This window comes from Seriola lalandi, unplaced genomic scaffold (assembly GCF_002814215.2).
Source record: "Seriola lalandi dorsalis isolate HSWRI2012SDOR001 ecotype SW California unplaced genomic scaffold, Sedor1 jcf7180002055004, whole genome shotgun sequence".
Lineage (NCBI taxonomy): Eukaryota > Metazoa > Chordata > Actinopteri > Carangiformes > Carangidae > Seriola > Seriola lalandi.
In genome coordinates this window covers 162,729-180,381 of record NW_019525548.1, presented here as the reverse complement: position 1 = coordinate 180,381, position 17,653 = coordinate 162,729, and the positions used below count along the sequence as shown (strand labels likewise).

The 17,653-nt window shown below is 46.2% G+C and overlaps 1 protein-coding gene across 10 annotated transcripts in view; it reads right to left on the bottom strand.

The window, feature by feature from the left end:
* Positions 1–1,822: 1,822 nt before the first annotated feature.
* ep300b (EP300 lysine acetyltransferase b) overlaps positions 1,823–17,653 on the bottom strand; it is a 32,628-nt gene continuing 16,797 nt past the window's right edge. For 3 of the 10 annotated variants that reach the window (XM_087171451.1, XM_087171455.1, XM_087171452.1), the window contains exons 18-30: positions 17,311–17,550; positions 16,833–16,921; positions 15,580–15,690; positions 14,474–14,530; positions 14,100–14,177; positions 12,636–12,703; positions 11,518–11,668; positions 9,911–10,171; positions 9,479–9,644; positions 8,505–8,681; positions 8,244–8,405; positions 7,082–7,363; positions 1,823–6,430 (exon numbers count right to left, since the gene is read on the bottom strand). In XM_087171451.1, the coding sequence (XP_087027577.1) occupies positions 3,188–6,430; positions 7,082–7,363; positions 8,244–8,405; positions 8,505–8,681; positions 9,479–9,644; positions 9,911–10,171; positions 11,518–11,668; positions 12,636–12,703; positions 14,100–14,177; positions 14,474–14,530; positions 15,580–15,690; positions 16,833–16,921; positions 17,311–17,550 (5,085 nt within the window). In that variant the 3' untranslated portion in view covers positions 1,823–3,187. The remainder of the gene's footprint in view (positions 6,431–7,081; positions 7,364–8,243; positions 8,406–8,504; positions 8,682–9,478; positions 9,645–9,910; positions 10,172–11,517; positions 11,669–12,635; positions 12,704–14,099; positions 14,178–14,473; positions 14,531–15,579; positions 15,691–16,832; positions 16,922–17,310; positions 17,551–17,653) is intronic. The other 7 variants (XM_087171453.1, XM_087171457.1, XM_087171459.1 and 4 more) reach the window with 3 other exon arrangements.

Here is a 17,653-nt window from a genome sequence, read left to right as displayed (position 1 = left end):
AGTGGGTGGGAGGTGTCCAGGATGGTCAGTAGCTTAGATAGCGTCTTCCTGTCTGACACCACCGCCAGAGAGTCCAGCTCCATCCCCGCAACGTCTCCGTGTTTGACTTGAATGTGTGTTTTGCTACCTTTGATTTTTTATGCCTTCCCATACTATGATGTTTTTATGCCTTTTATGCCCTATGACTTACCATATGATGACGTTTACCATATGATGACGTTTTTATACCTTGCTATGATATGTTTTTATGCCTTAATATACTATGACCTTTTTCTTGACTTTCTCGCTACTCCAGAGTCCAGGTTAAAAACAAAGGGTGATCGATCCCTTGCAGTCCTGGCTCCACGGTTCTGCAACAGCCTTCCACTGAGGACCAAGTTAGCTGACTCTGTTGCTGCCTTTAAATCCTGTTTAAAGGATTGGGGAAGGGGGCTCTCATGCTGGGAGTCTGGACTCACTCACTGTTGTTGAGAGACCCATGCAATGTAAGATGGAGACCATCTTAGACAATACCAACCACACTCTCCACAACATTCTGGCAGGACAGAGAAGCATCTACAGCAGCAGGCGTCTCATCTCACTGTGCTGCAGAACAGAGAGGTTCAGGAGATCCTTTGTTCCTACTGCCATCAGGTTGTAAAACAACTCAGCCAAAGGAAGTGGACTAATATAATTATTATTGTTTATTATTTATTATGAACTGTTATTATTATTACCATTGAGCTACTGGACACATGAATTTCCCTTAGGGGATAAATAAAGTATCTATCTATTTAATGTTCATGTCTTTGAATTGGGTGAGAAAGCCAGAGTATCTGGAGAGAACCCATGTAGGCACAGGGAGAACATGCAAACTCCACACAGAAAGGCCCCAGGCCTCGGATTCCAGCCTTTTCAGTGTGAGACGACAGTTCTGCACCACTGTGTCGCCCCGTGACAAAGTTCATAGTATAGTAAGGCAAAAAAAGTCAGTATATTTAGGCAAAAAAACATCATAGTATGGTAAGATATAAAAAGTTATAGTATAGTTAGGCAAAAATAAAGGCATAGTGTATTTATGGCAAAAAAAGTCATAGTATAGTAAGGCATAAAAAGTCATTAACGTGAGGCAAAAATAAAGTCATAGGCATAAGAAGTCATAAAAATGTCATAGTATAGTAAGGTAAAAAAAACTTTATAGTATAGTAAGGCATAAAAAGTCAAAGTATAGTAAGACATAAAAATGTCATTGTATAGTAAGATATAAAAAGTCAATAAAGTAAGGCATAAATGGTCATAGTATAGTAAGGCATAAAAAGTCATAGTATAATAAGAAATAAAAATGTCATTGTATAGTAAAGCATAAAAACTTCATAGTATAGTAAGGCATAAAAAGTCAGTTTAATAAGGCATTAAAAAGTCATAGTATACAGTAGTAAGGCATTAGGGCCGCCAATTAACCTAATGTGCATGTCTTTGGATTGCTGGAGGAAGCCGGAGTACCCGGACAGAACCCATGCAGGTACAGGGAGAACATGCAAACTTTTAACAGAAAATTTATTCTGCTGACCTAACCTGGTGTGAAGTCTTTGCTTATCATTTCTTCTCATTAAACTCAATATCTTTGACCCTGTCAGGATCCTGCAGCGATGACTAAATCTTTGCAGTGATCTGATTGGTCAGTAGTCGGGTCGCTGACAGGTTTCACTCCGATCCTCTGAAGTTAACCGACCCTGGAGCAGGTCAGCCGTGTGGTGTAGGTTACCACGATGATCTAGTGAGCCATCTCGGCCCAAAGTTAGACTCATATTTCTAACAAACAGTCACATGCAGGACACGTCACTATTGGTAATTTTCATTTTATTATAAAAAACAGTATTTGAGTCCACAGTTTGTGTTTCCTTTGTACAGTAAAAAATATTAAATTAAACTCCCAAAGTTCTTAGCAGAAAGATAAAGATGGAGTTGGTGGGGAGGGAGATCAACTTCCCCCAAAGGAGGAGGAGGAGGAGGGGGGGATTTAAAGTCCAAGGGAAGCAGCAAAGGGGACGAGGAAGAAAGAGACGGAGACTGACTGCTCCTCCTTTCTCCTCATTTCTGTGCAACACAGTTCATTTGGATCAAAATCCTCTGTTTACTCCAAACAGTAGAATCCTAAAAACACTAAAAGGAGCCCACCCCACCCATTTTTTTCACATCCCAGCCCATGTACTCAAAATGTTACAGGCACACAGGTATGCACCCCCCCTCCCCAAGCCTCCACTGCTCCATGTTAAGTGTCTTTAAAGGAAGGAGTGCACACACATTCGAGGGAGAGGGCTTGCATGTTCGCGAGGGAGGAGTCCCTTCCAGCATGGCCGACGTCCGACGTAGACGCTGGCCGAGGCGTCACAACATGTCCGTTCGACATCTCAAACTCACAGCAGACCCTCAGCCACTGCAATAAAACACTGACAGTTCATTATTCCCACCCGGACAGACCCAACTAAAGACATCTACAGCGAAATGAAATATCCACTAATAACCCCCCCCTTCAACAGTCAATAACAAAAATATATTTCTATACGAATTGTAGCAGTCTCAGGGTACATAACACCCCCCCGCCCGCCCCACCCCCTGAAGAGAAAACAATAAATAAAGCAAACCCAAACATTTAAAAAGGAGGATATGCATCATGTTTGGATTTACATTTAATAATAATAATAATCCACATCACTCTGCAAAACAGAAATAGACAGACTGAATGATGGGAAACAAAACTGATAAAAAAGTTCTTTGCATTAAATCATTTCCTCTTTAATTCTTGACCATGTTCAAAACCTTAAAAACATTTCTTAAAAAAGGCAATTACTCCTATAGACCCCCGAACCCCCGAAAATATCGCCTTTCTTCTATTCTGCAAGAGGTGGAGGTGAGGAGCTAGAGAAACCCCCTCGCCCCCTCTTTGTCCACGATTGGCAAAAAAATATATTAACAGCAATAACTTACAATTCATTTATTCTAATTTATTTAACGACTGCTTGATTTATTGTTCATCTCCCATAGGAAGTTCAGTTCAATGCGTCTTTATTGAAAACATTTTAAATAACATTTAATAATAGTATAAAAAAAGAAAGGCTAATAACAATAACACTGTCCTGGGTGAGTGCAGTTTGTGCGAAGAACCACCGAGCGCTTCCAGCTCAACTTGACACGTTAGGTAGAATTCCTACATGATGTCTAAAGGGTTGTGATTCAGATTCTGGCCCAATGGGTCCTGACCGCTGCCCCCCGGCCCGTGGAGACCGGCCATGCCGCTCAGCTGAGATAACATAGCGCTCTGGTCCGACCCGAACTGCTCCATAGAGTTCTGTTGCTGCTGTTGCGTTGGTGGTTGTTGCTGTTGTTGTGGAGGGACCACCATACCTGGGTGGTGCTGGTTCAGATGGCCCGGGTGCGGGGAACCCGTTTGCATCTGGGGGGAGATGTGATGCGGGGAGGGCTGAGGCTGCATGCGCGGGGACGGGCTGGAGTGCGGCGGCTGTGACTGGGGTCTGGGAGACGGCTGTGGTGATCGCACCTGGTTAGCCAGCGATGTGGGCATCGCCTGGCCCTGAAGGTGGGGGTGTGGGGACTGGGCCATCTGCTGCGGCTGCTGAGGACTCATGGGATTGCTGTGCTGGGCTGGTGAACCCCCAGGGCCCAGATGCTGCTGCTGGAGCAACCTTTGGTGGAGGGCCTGTTGGAGCAGGGCCTGAGAAGACGAAGGTGGGGGGCCACTCTGAGTGGGCTGAGGGCCTTGAGGTGGCTGCGGAGGACCCCCTCCACCTGGCCCTGCATCACCCCCCGGCAGGCCAGCCATGGCATTCTGCTGCTGCTGCATCTGGAGGTGGTGCTGGTGCTGGAGCCTGTGCTGGAGTGCAGCTGTGGCCTGCTGCTGGGTCACTGACCCCGGGTAACCTTGCCCCTGTTGGCCTTGGGGACCACCAGGCTGCTGGGGGCCAAGAGGGGGCCCCCCAGCTGGGCCCTGTCCCACTGTAGGAGGCTGCATCCCAGGCTGTCCCATGTAGCTCTGCCCCTGTGGGGGCTGTGGCTGCTGGAACTGACCGTGATTTACTCCCATTTGCTGCTGCTGCTGCTGCTGCTGCTGTTGTTGCTGCTGCTGCTGCTGTTGTTGCTGCTGCTGGAGATGCCGTCTCATGAGAATCTCTCTAAACTGGGTGTTATTGAGATTTCCCATCTGTTGCCCCTGGCCCTGCATCCCCCTTCCTCCCCCTTGCTGCTGCTGCTGCTGTTGCTGCTGCTGCTGCTGGAGAGCTGCCACCTGCTGCTGCTGTAACCCACTGAGCATCGGCCTCTGCTGCTGCTGCTGCTGAAGCTGCTGCTGCTGAAGCTGCTGCTGCTGCACCTGCTGCAGCTGGGCCATAGTGGCCATGTTGACATTTGTCCCTCCCTGACCCCCCATGTGCATCCCTGGCTGGCCAGCACCTGCAGCATTCATGTTCACTTGCGGGCCCCCTCCTGCCATGACATTACCAACAGGACCCCCTGTGGGACCGGGACCTCCCGGCACACCACCTGGTCCACCAGGCCCTCCCTGCACCCCCTTGTATTTTGAGGCCCTCTGCTTAATGAAAGCAGCCATGAGCTGTGGATTGGACCGCAGGATGTTGAGGACCTGCTGCTGCTGGAGCGGTGAGCTGGGCGAGCGAAGAGTCCGTAACAGGTCCTGAAGAGCTGCCTGGGGGATGTTCCCACCAGCGGCACCTGCCCCTGGGACACCGGTGCCCACGGGGACAGCCCCTCCTGGTACCCCGCCCCCAGCACCTTGCTGTTGCGCCATGTTTATCAAGGCAGCGTGGCCCTGAGCTTGTTGGTGCTGCTGCTGTTGCTGCTGTTGCTGCTGTTGTTGTTGTTGCATTTGCTGCTGCTGCTGAGCGGTCATCATGGCTTGATGGCCCATTTGGTTCATCATCGCTTGTCTCTGCTGGGGAGGGATCCCCTGGCTTGCCCACTGCTGTTGTTGCTGTTGAGGGTTTTGAAGTGGTGCACCCATCCTCTGCTGTTGAAGCTGCACCTGAGGGGGGAGCTGGCCCTGGGGCAGACTACCCTGCGGAGGGGGTTGCTGCATGGGCCCCCCAGCGCCAACCATCATCCCTGGTGGAGCGCCTTGTTGTTGATCCATGTGGGCCCGAGCGGCTGCCACCGCTGCCGTCTGTGGTGCCATGCCCTGGGGTCCGACCATTCCTACTGCCCCCGGGTGCCCCATGCTCATCTGTTGACCTTGACCCTGTTGATGGTGGGGGTGGGGAGGCATCAAGCCTGCAGCTGCCTGTCTTTGCAGAGCCATCTTCCTCTGAGCATCTGCCACTTGTTGGATCTTCATAGCAATTTCTACGGCTGCCGGTGGGGGGCCAGAGGGAGGCTGCTGTTGCTGCGGTGGAAGTTGAGGCTGGACCTGCGACTGGCTCGGAGGCTGCTGGCCCCCAACGCTTGCAGCCATGACAGTAGCACCAGGCTGTTGCTGAGGGGGTGTTGCAGACCCAAGGACTGGTTTGCCCTGGGACTGGTGGATTGGGGAGGAGCCCGGGGGTCTGCTGGCATATGGAGGCAAATTGTTGGGGTGCTGTTGGAGCTGTTGAGGGTTGGTCCCTGCTCCACCTTGCTGCTGCTGCTGCTGGACCTGAGGAAGCATCTGCTGCTGATGTTGGGGAGAACTCATCATCCCTCCAGCCCCACCACCTCCACCTGCCATCTGCTGAAACTGGTGGTGGAGGGTGTGCTGAGGAGGCATGCCACCCTGTGAGGGCATCCCACCTGGCTGCTGTTGCTGCTGCTGGACTCCAGGTCCTGGGCCCATTCCTTGCTGCTGGACTGGAGGCATGGTCTGAGTTGGGGTCTGAGGGGTTGGGGGTTGGGTTCCCCCAGACGTTGGGGTACTGGGTGCTGTGGTACCGTTGTTCCCTGGTGATGGAAGTCCTACCACAGGTCCTCCCGGTGGCCCTCCAGCCGGCTGCCCCACCCTCTGCATGCTGGCCATTCTTCTCCTCAACATCTGGGCCTGCTGGAGTCGGTGCTGCAGCTGCTGCTGCCGCAGCTTTTGCTTGATGTTCAGACAGAACGGGACGGGACATTTGTTCTCCTGACAGTGTTTGGCATGGTAGCAACACAGAGCGATGAGCTGCTTGCAGATGGGGCAGCCGCCATTCGTCTTGCGCTTGCAGCCTTTTGTGTGCTGAACGACGCGCTTCATCTTCTGGCAGGATGGCAGGGAGCAGTTGGCGTTGCGGCATTGGCACGCGTGGACCAGTGACTGGATGCAGCGCTGGATGCTGAGGCGACGGGAGTCTCCAGGGCTCTGGGTAGCTGCTGCTGACTGGTTGTTGCTGTCGTCGTCTAGCCCAAGCCCCAGCTTATCCATCTTGTGCTCATGACCTTTAGTGTTGTAGCAGGTGATGCACAAGTCATAGTCCTGGGGAGGGAAAGGAAAGAAGAGGGATGGGAGAATAATCATGAATACAAGCACTTCATTAATTAATACAAGTTAAAAATCCATCTCATTGCACAGTCGCTAAACTTTGCAAAGTTCTGTAAAGTTGTGCAACTGTAGCGCTGAAACACACGAGTGAGTCTCGAGTGTCAATCTTTCAACATGAAGTTTTCTCACTGTAATCCGGGAATGCTGAGAATAAACACTCCAGCCAACAGAAGTATTGTCTGGACTTGCAGATGCCACTGAATTCAAAACAGTCAAGTCAACAGATCCACATTGCAGTGGAGTTACAACAACACTGACTGAAATACAAGGGAATTTCACTGTTCCCAGTTGGAGGGGAGGGAGGAAAACAAAAAAGCACATCTGTTTATTCACCAGGTTTCTGTTTAAAAAAAAAAATCTCTTTCCTTATTTATTCAGCAGCCAGTTCATGAAAGAGAAAACCTGAATATTTGTTCTCTGAAATACGATGTTTCTGAGAAACGTCAGCTGACTAATATTACTGCCCAACTGGAGAACGTTTTCCTCTCAGTGTTTCATTTCAAGATTTCTCAACATGAAAAACACATCACAGTATTTAAAATATTCACAGGGTCTCGTATCAAAAGAGAGATTCTGGATTCTCACCTCGCAGACGGTGCAGTGGAAGCGGGTCTCCACGTGGTGTTTGCACTCGTTGCAGGTGTAGACGAAGCGGTCCTGGCTCTGGTTGTGCAGCTCCACCAACATACACATGGAGCTCCACTTGGACCTCCTGAGGGAGCTGAACTCCAGGTGCTTGTCCCTGGCCAGAGTCAGGAAGGCGTCGCGGCCGTCCATCAGGTCGCAGGCCATCAGGGGGTCCACGTCAGTGATGGGGGGCAGGGAGTTTGCGGTGGGGCCGGCAATGAGGCGGATGACGAAGAAGACCTGGGAATAGAGGGGAGAGGGTCATCTGTGATGCTTTGTACGCACTACTGATCCCTTTGCTACGTTTCCTCCTCCCGTCCACACGACACACATAACGAATCACAGGCGTTACCGACCTTGTTGTCTTTGCTAGCAGCTGTTGTTCGGTTAAACTCTGTATTTTAACGCTGCAGCTGTCTTTGTTGTTCCTCGATCGTAGTATTTTTTTTGCAACTAATCAACTGCAGAGTAGACAATCTGTTTCCTGTTTACACCGGCTCACACATGCCCAGTGTACGTGACTGCGCAGGTATGTGTGTGTGTGAGTCTGCACGGAGATCGTTTCTGATACGGAGCTAAAAGCATCCTGTCCTTTTGTCATTCCTGCGGATTCTTTTATCCTCTGTTCACAATTTATTAATATACAATTACTGAATAGTGTTAATTTTTTCCTCATGTAGCGATCATTAACAGGTAATGTTATCCATCAATGTAAAAGGGTTTCGTGTGTTTCCTTTCGGTCTAACAAAACATATCAAATGCATTTCCTTTCCCTTAAAATATTTGTAAAGCAAATTAATTATATTTTAAAGTGGTGCATTGTTTACATCCACGTTTACTTGTTTGATGAGCTGAAATGCTACGCAGAGCTCAGGGGAACTTTGTGTGGGTTCATCACTATAAGCAACACCCTTCACATACAGGTGATCACGTGATCCACTGTTAAAACAGACGTATAGATCACAGGTGCTTTAATCCACTATTTGTCTGCTGTTGGTGAAGGTAAAGGTCCCGGACGCAGAGTCGACGTAACAACTCTGATGACACGAGTCAATTTAATGGTCTCATTGTTTTATAATCCAATAAAACAATAAATATCTTTAGCTACAATCACACATACCTCCTTATGTTTCTCCATGGTGGCGTAGAGTTTCTGGGAGAGGTCATTGGAAACGTTGGGCATCCCTGGTTTTTTCTTATTGGCTCGGCTCAAGCTACTCTTGTTCTTGCTTGTCTTTTTGTTGTTCTTCTTTTTGGCATTCTTGCTGTCTCCTTTTGTGGCCTGTGAATGTTTAAAAAGGTCAATTTCAGTACACACCATTTATATTTATATATGTATATTTTATGACATAAATGAGGCTGAATACGTGCGGACTCTTACTCTACTCACATCGGTGCTCTCGTTGGAGGTGCTGTTCTCCTCCCTCTTCCTCTCCTCCTCCTCCTGCTCCAGCTCCTTGATGCTCTCCTCCAGCACGTTTGGCCAGAAGTCGCCCTCAAAGTACGGCAGCTCCTTGGCGCTGGTCAGCCGGTCCTCTGTTGCCTGCTTGAAGATGTCCTGCGGGACGAAGACGGACAAAGAGACGACCGTTAAATTCTTGTGATGCTGTTAATGTCGTAATGAGCTTCGGCACCGTCGACGGAAACAACAAAACGTTATGAAAGTAGAACTCCCTTTGAGGAGTTCTCGAGATATTGCAAGGCCAAAAATCATGTTTTGTGAGGTCATCGTGACCTCGACCTTTGACCACATGAATTTAATCAGTTCGTCCTCGAGTCCAGGTGAATCTTTTCACCACATTTAAGTTAATTCCCTCAAGGTACTGTGGAGATATTGCGTTCACAAGGCCACAAACTATGTTTCCTGAGGTCACAACGCCCTTGACTTCTGACCTTTGACCCCTAAAATCGAATCAGTTCATCTTTGAGTGCTAGTGAATATTTGTGCCAAATTTGAAGAAGTTATGTCGAGGTGTTGCTGAGATATCGTGTCCACAAGAATGGGACGGACAACATGGCTCTGACTGTCGTCGGCGTGGAGGAATAAAAACGCTCGAGGACACAATCTCACAACAGGGTCCATTTAGTGGCTGTTCTGGGGCTTTCAATCATATCTCATGATATTCTTTGCCAGATGGAGTATGCCCAGTTGTCATTAAATTTGAATCTTTAAAATGTGATATGATTGAAAGCCCCCAGAACAGCTGGTAAATGCACTTTCATGTGGCGAGATTGTTTTCTCAACAGTATTTGCAAAATTCAAAAGAGTCAAATCACTGAACATCCTGGGAACTGGCTTTCTGCAGTGAAATCACAATGTTAACTGCAGTGCACTGAATGTGAAGAACGTCTCACCTTGTAATCGTGGACAATGCGCTCAGCAACAGCCTTGTCCAGCATCTTCTTGTACCACTCCTGCAGGCGTTTCGGCTTCGGGATCTTCTGGTCCATTGGGTGACAGTGGAAGATGTAATCGTCCCCTTCACTGGGCGGACAGGCCCAGATGTGACCCGTCGTAAACCTGAAACAGGGAGACATGAGGTTGTATTCACTGAGGCCACTAAACTAGTGTAAACTGATTTCCTTTTAGTCCATCTGCTTACTCATTTTCATCTGTAGCAGCGTCTGGAACACAAAGCCTAATGAATACAGGAATGACTTTACGCTGCATAATGGGCTCAATCTTAATGTTGAAGCTGATGCTCTGAGTTTTCATTTGGAGAAATAGTTTTCAGCTGCTCAGTTTTGGATTTTCATGTTTTAAGAGGGTCTAAACTTTTCTCTTACCCCTGCCTCCTGACGTACTCCAGGTAGCCTATCAGGATCTCATGGTAGACGGCGGTCCTGAGGTGTCGAGGTTGGAAGAAGTGCACGCTGTCCAGGTAAGAGATGTACACTCGTCTCTGATTGGGGGGCGGGCAGTCCGAGCCGTACTCTTGGACGTGCATGCCGAAAAAACACACGTCCGCTCCGTCAATGTCCTCGAACGCAAACAAGGCTTTCATCCTGTACGGGAAGGACTCGGACATCTCTCCGCTGTCCACAAACCTGGATGAACAAAAACAACAACAACAACAACAGCCAGGTGAGAAAAACAGATGAAATACAACATGTTTTTAAATCAGGGCTCCAGACTCACTTTTTTCACCACTGTCCTGAAAAAGTATTTTAACCGTCCCAAGGTGAATGCAAACCGTCCCAAAATCAAAATGTGGTTTCTTTTCACACAGACAGACAGGAGAGATTCTTGCTGCTCGCTGTGGTTTCTGCTGCTGATAACCAGTAAGTCATTTCTTAATATTTCTTAGTATTCAGGGACAGAGTGGGAATAAAAAAATAAATAAACTTGGACTGTCCAAGCAGAACCCATGTGGAGACACCGTCACATACTGATCACACAGACTTTAATTCGCTTATTGGAATTTCTGAGTAAAAATGTGACATTATTGATGAATCATTTCACCACCTGCTACTAAAATCAGTGTTCACTATTACGACCCGACCCCCTGGATACAACTGGGATCGCAGCTGAGGGGTTATGAGTTTCGCACCGGAACATTTCGCGTTTTCACGCACTGAGCGATAGTAACCATAGTAACAGTCCATGTACAAGTAGCTAAATTAGCTTCAATCCAATAATACATCCATTAAAACGTGTCCCTCTGTCACCTCAGCCTGTTTTGCGAGGTCCCGTCAGCGAGCGGTGACTGAGAGGTTCTACGAGTTTTGCACAGCAACATTTCAGATGTTGTCGTCGTTGAGTGACAGTAACCACGGTAACACAGCAGGAGAACATCGTCACGTTGCAGCGTTCGTCTCATAATTAGCCGGTTCAAAATGAGAGAATACGACAACCGCAGCACAGAACAGACGCAAAAACGGATTATGACCTGGCATCAATACTGTGTTTCTTAATGTTTAAATTAACTCGACAACTCCAACCCTCAAACGCTGTTGTGCAGCTGCAGCTGTGGGAGGTTTGGAAAATCTATTGTTGCCTCTGAAATCCAACTTGTTAATGTGCATTTATGTTCCACCACATGTTCAGTAAACAAACTCCCTCTTGTTGGGTTACCTTCTCCTCTGTGCACCGTGGCCAGTCCGGCTGTTGCCTAGCTACAACAATGTGCATTTGTCTTTGCAGTGATGTGGAGGAACTGCTGCTTGAGCAAAGTTTCCCCTCAGGAAACTTTGTCTGATCACAGCTACTGATGATACGAGCGCCGCTGATCATTACAAACTTACTTCACCCTGATGCAAATGCTGCTGTGTAAAACGTGTGTCCAGCTCCGGATCATCTAACCCGGGCCAGGCGTCTGACCTGCTGCAGGACCTAAACATTTGTTGCTGTTTGTCTCACCAACTCGTTAAAACTCAGAACTTCAACCTCCTACCTGGACTTCATGCCCGGCTTGACCTCGACCACCTTGTCCGAGACGTGGACCACTCGGATGGTGACCTCGCCAGCATCAATGTTGATCTGCCGCTTGAGGTAGTCGTTCACTCGTGACTCCAAATAGCTCCCCAGCTTGGTCTGGGGAAGCCCTGCCAAACAAAGAAAGAGGTGGATTATTAATGATAATAAAATAATCAAATAAAATCATTATTTTTTATTATCCAGATGAAGGATTGTGTTTCCTGTAAGTTCTTTAGTTTATTATAGAGTGGATTGATGGGAAAATATCTGAGCTAAAAAGACAATTCAATCAGCGGTAAAATTATTCAGTGAAATCATAGTTTGGTTCATGTTTTGAAGTTGTTAGTTGCACAGAAAACAAATAAAGCAGGAAATTAAATGTTTTTTTCTTAAAAGATGAGGATCTACATATTAAACCAAACAGGCTCTGATGTGTCTAGATGGCTGATAAACGCTGCCTCACCTCGTATGAAACGTCAGTACGTTTGAATATTTTCTAACCACAACATCCTTTGAATCTGATATTAATTAGCAGACACAGTTTCACATAATAACAGAGCTGTGTGCCCTCGGGTTTTCCTCGGTGTAAACTACCCGGCAGGATTCTCAGTTTCTGGAGACGGTCACACACAGACCGCTGACCGTCACACTGGCGGTGGTACCTTTTGTACGGCAACTCTTCTCATTCATGAGACACACCTTTGTGTTTTTTTTTTAGAGCACTCAGTGACGGCGGTGATGTAACAGCGAAAAGTTATACCCTTCCTCCTTCTGTCATGTCCATGTTTATTTTATAGTTTGCAAATTTGCCTTCATTTTTGTTCCTCTTTTCTCTCTCTCTCCCTACTTCCTCTTTCAAACTCCACATTAAAACATTTATACTGAAAGCCACTGGCTCTGTCTGCAGGTTGTTTTTCACAGAGGGAGCGAGGTGAATATGTCGATCACGGAGAGAAGGAAACAGACAAGGCAAGAAGATATGAACCGCGGAGCAGCCGTGGCAGAAATCTCAATTACTGACTACATTATACAAATCAAATCAAAATTAGAAAAGTATCAACACCTCAGATGAAAACACAGACACACTCCACTTACTTTTGGCTGCGTATTTGTTCTCTTTCCGCGTCTTATTTGCCTTTTTGAGGCAGTTGTCGCACACAAAGCTGGTGGTTAGGGGGGAAATAAAAGAGTAAATGGTTAAACTTGCAGGTTACCATCCGCTCCGTCACAATCAGCATCGTTGACAGTGATGAAGTGGCTTTAATCAAGAGGTGATTTGGCCTTTGATGTCAGTCTCTCTTTCTTTAAACAACTGTAATGACTCAGAAGTTGCTTCCATCTTTTAATTACAAACAGATCACACATGAAGGGAAATCAAACTTTAAGACTCGTTTCTCACTCGAGCTGCAAGACCTTTGTGCATCTGTTGCAGCCGCCCTTTAGTCTTGATGTGAAACACCTACATATTTTCAGTTTCCAAACTGCTCCTCAAAATGTCGGTACGCTGTTATGAGCTTTAACAATTTGCTAAAGACAGCATTCTCTGCAGCTAAATGAAAATGTGTGTCAAGGCTTAACGACTCAGTCCCTCCAGAATTTCACAGGCTTTTTTTGGGGGGATTCTTGCAGCTGAAACACCTGATTTTTTGGCAGCTTTTCTTAAAAATTGCGATGTTTTTTTATGCAATGAAACTGAGGGAGAAAATAAAAATTGCAAAAAAAATTGTCACTATCTTCATTAAAAATAATAAATTATAATTATTCATTAAAACTGAAGACAACTTGCACCAGTGAGAATAAATCCAGTGCAGTTTCCAGTTTCATCAGGAGTGAATGATGACTGAAATTATATTTTCTCTCTTTTCATCTTTACTGATTAATGATTTAATTCACTCAGCAGCTCAGAGGCGACCGGCAGCTACTGGCATCTTTTAAGGTGGAATGTTTCCTTGAGTGTTACTTGATGTGTGATTGACGTTTGGAAATCAATCAATACACCTTAAATGTCAATATGATATGTTTTTATCAGCTCTCTACATGACGGACTCTTGAGTGATGATCGGATCTTCAACAGCTTAAAACTGTAGATAAATATCAACCGGATTATTTGAACTGTAGATATTTTATTTCAGCTGCAAAACTATTTAACTCTGCTTTCGTGTAAAACATCTGGGAATGTCTTCACACGGTCTTTAACAGTGACAGCTTGTTGGTAAATGTGGGACGTTCATGTCACACACGTCTGCAGCTTCACAAACAAGCTTCAACCCCAGAAACAAGGAAGTGAGTTTGGTGCAGGGACTGGTGTGATTGGTTCAACTCGTGGGAAAACTTTGATGATTGGTCAAATTTGTGGGAAAAGTTGCGGCGATTGGACAAAAATGAGTCGAGATCGTGACTTTCTGGAGGGACCGAGAAATGTACTTTCTACAGCATCTGTACCGATTCTGGAGCTTATCAAAGAACACAAAAGGCCAAATTCATTTTCCAGACCCAGTCACAGATCAGCAATGTACAGAGTGTATGTGTGTGTGTGTGTGTGCGTGGTAGCTGGCTCACCCTGACGGCCATATGGTGTCATGATGCAGGACACAGATCTGGTGCATTTTACGGCCACAGTCGGTACATTCCACAAGCCTGAGCAGAGAGGAGACAAAAGGCAGACGACAACAATCAAAGTTAATAAGGCGACATTTCACGCATGATGGAAACACTGGTTCTTCTACAGGAGCTGCGCTGCTGTTAAATAACAATAACTAAAATATATTTTATCTGCTTGCTATATTTCACAAATAATAATCACTTAATCACATTAACCTAATCCAACAGCTTGAATAAAAACAAACATCTAAATATAAAATCTAGACTAAATACATAATATCCACATCATCCTGCAGCGGTATAAAGGTTAACGAGATAAGAAGGGGACGTACAACTCAGGATCAAGTGTGTCGTTCTTCTTTCGCTGGAACTGGTCTTTGTTGATGGACCTGTGGGAAATACCAGAAAACAAACTTCTGTAACTGACACAACAAAGTCATCAATGTTTTCACCTGTAAACTGCAGAATCCTGTTTCCAAAAATTCAGGAAATGCTTAAAGAGATTCAAAACACCAGCTACATATTCTTATCACAATTTATTGTTACACTGATTATTTGTACACACGACCTTTAAGATGAGAGATATAAACAGGGCTTAAATAAAACATGATGGTTAGTTAGTGAAAGAATTAAACTATATGATGTAATAATGTAAATAAATAAGATTTATATAATAAAAGGATGAAATCAGCAAATAAAAAAACAGAGGGATTCATGTTTTAAAAAGGACACACGTGAAGTTTTGTTTATTCATCATGAGCAGTGCTAATATCACCACTACGACAACTCAACAACGTCTTCAGGTGTTTGAGAAAACAACCTGGATGATGTCACAGTGATGTCATCAAGGGTTATCTCGACCCGGGTTCAAGACTTGAAGCTTTTTACAGAGCTTCTGATAGAAACTGAATGTGCAGGGAGGGGCCAATGAAAGTTACAACCCAGTTGCATTATGGGAAATGTAGTATTCAGTGTTCACCCATACTTGAGACTAAACATCAGGAAAATCAAGCATCTGCTGCTTTGATTGAATTTTTCTTCTTTTTTTTTTTTTAAATGTCTTTGCACAACTTTACTCAACACTTCTGTTCATCTTACACATTTCAACAAGCTAGAAAAAACATGATATTCATGATCTTTCTGTCTCGGACACTGAGGTCAGTAACTACAAACATCACTCAGTCCCACAGAACTCTGTTTGGGGTAAAGAGAGTAAACAGCTTCAATAAGAAACAAGCTGAATATATATGTGTGATACTGTCAGACACTGTGGACATCCTACAGGAAATACAAGGGGAAATACTGGATGTTAAAGGGTTCTGATGCTTGTGTTGTCTTGGTGATGTTGCAGGACTGCTCATCTGGATAGACGCTACTTGATGCGAGAGCCGTTATCTGTTGTGTGTGAAAGGAAGGCGGAGAGTTGGGTGGTACTCACGTCTGAGGCTGGGAGGGGTCATCCCCCAGGGAAACACTCTCGCCCTGGATTTCGTTGAAACACTTCTCACAGAAGTGGTACCTGTCAGCAAGAAGCCCATATTTTGGTGAACTACACCGTTCGCCATCAGCACAGCCAATCACAGAGAGGGCACGAAGAAGCAGCCGCCAATCAGGGCAGGGCAGGACAGGCCAGGGGGCGGACACACAGGAGGAGGCAGAGGGCAAGGTAGGTCGTCGCCAGCAGCCAATCGTGATGCAGGGTTTTTGTGTGGGCGGGTGTTTTGATTTTGCGCGTAAATTTCGGAGTGGATGATTGGTCACACCAAAGCAGGCCAATGCAGACATCACAAGCGTTAAAAAAAGGAGGGAGAGAAGGGGAGAAGGGGAGGGGGGGGGAGATGGGGGAGGTCAAAATGATATTAAAAAAGCGTGAAATAAATCGTTACAGGTCAGACGGAGACAATGGAGGGACAGAGAGGGGGAGGGAGGACATGGGGGGGGGGATGGGGGACGGACAGGATGTGAACAACAACCAACAGAGGACAGAGAGCCAAGGCAAAGCAAAGATTAGCGTCAGACGTCCAGTGGTAAACAACAACAACATTACAGCAACATGAGAGACCACTAGGAGCTGTGGAGGAGGACGGGAGTGAGGATACGAGTCTCCAAACATGAAAGGGTGAATGAGGAGAAAAATAAATAAATGGTAAAGCAACAGAGACCCATCATCCTTTCAGTTCATTTATAAAGTGGGAACCTTTCTTCTGTTGGTGAGAATGGACCCCCCCTCCCTCCCCCTCCTCTATTTACGCAATATCAGAAAATGCGAGCAGTCATATGTTTTGTGCATGTAAATTTACTCAGTGGGGAAACAAATGGTGCAACAAATAAAGAATAACTGCTGAAGAAGACAGGAGCCCACTTTATGAATGACGACATGATGAAAATTAAAAAACGGTGAACTATGGAGATAGAGATGGTGCCAGGGTAACCATTTGAAGCCAAATTAAAACTCATCTGTGATTGCACTGATTGATTGATGCTATGCTGTAAGGAAATATAACCAATGTGCAAAAACACAGCAAGACACAAACGAGCTGATCTCATTGGCTGCAAAGTGTCTAAATGTGAATAAAAAACTTTTGTGAATGCTGTTGGTCTTTGATCTCTGCGTGTGTGTGTGTGTGTGTGTGTGTGTGTGTGTGTGTGTTTGTGTGTGTGTGTGCGCTCCAATGTGTCGAAAGCCCTTACCTGTTCTGGTAGCTAAAGTAGGCGGCGTCCCGTTGGATGGTGCATAATTGTTTTCCATAGCAGCATAGAGTTTGAGGGGAAAACTCAAACTGCAAAAGAGACGAAAAGAAATGTTTGCAAACGGGTTATCTGAGGAAAACTGGAGATTAACTGAAGACAAACTCCTGGTTGGACATTTTGGGGAAACACACTTATTCACTTCCTGGCAGCGAGTTAGACGAGAAGATTGATATCACTCTCGTATTTGTCAGTTCAATATAAGGCTACAGCTAGCGGCTTGTTGGCTGTAGCTGCATGTTTACCACACAGACAGGAGACTGTCCTCTCATCTAACTCTCAGCAGGAAGGCATTTCCCCAAATGTCAAACTGTTCCTTTACAACACAATCCTGACCGTAAATTAGCTCAATAAAGAAAAGGGAAAATGTCTTCACTGAAGGGAATATTTAGTCTCTGTACACCTGCACAGGCAGCCTCACCTTCCTCCCACAACAGTATCCCAGGCCCTGCATGACGGGGTCGATCTCCGTCTCGAACACCTCCGCCAGCTTGGAGCAGTACTTGTAGACGCGGGACGTCTTGCGGTTGTACAGCCAGGCGTTGTTGAACATCAGCCAGATATCCTCGACATATTGCCAAGGCTCCTGGTACTGTCCTGTGTCCAGCTTCCGCTTGATGGTCGACAGGTCCATGGGGTTCTTCACAATGTCAAAGTAGTCCTGGTTCGGAGGGCGCCGTCCGGATTCGAGCGGCAGGTCAAGGGAAATTTGAGAAGGGTCAGAGGAGGGAGAGAGGAAAGAGTAGCAAGATGGTGGAACGGTT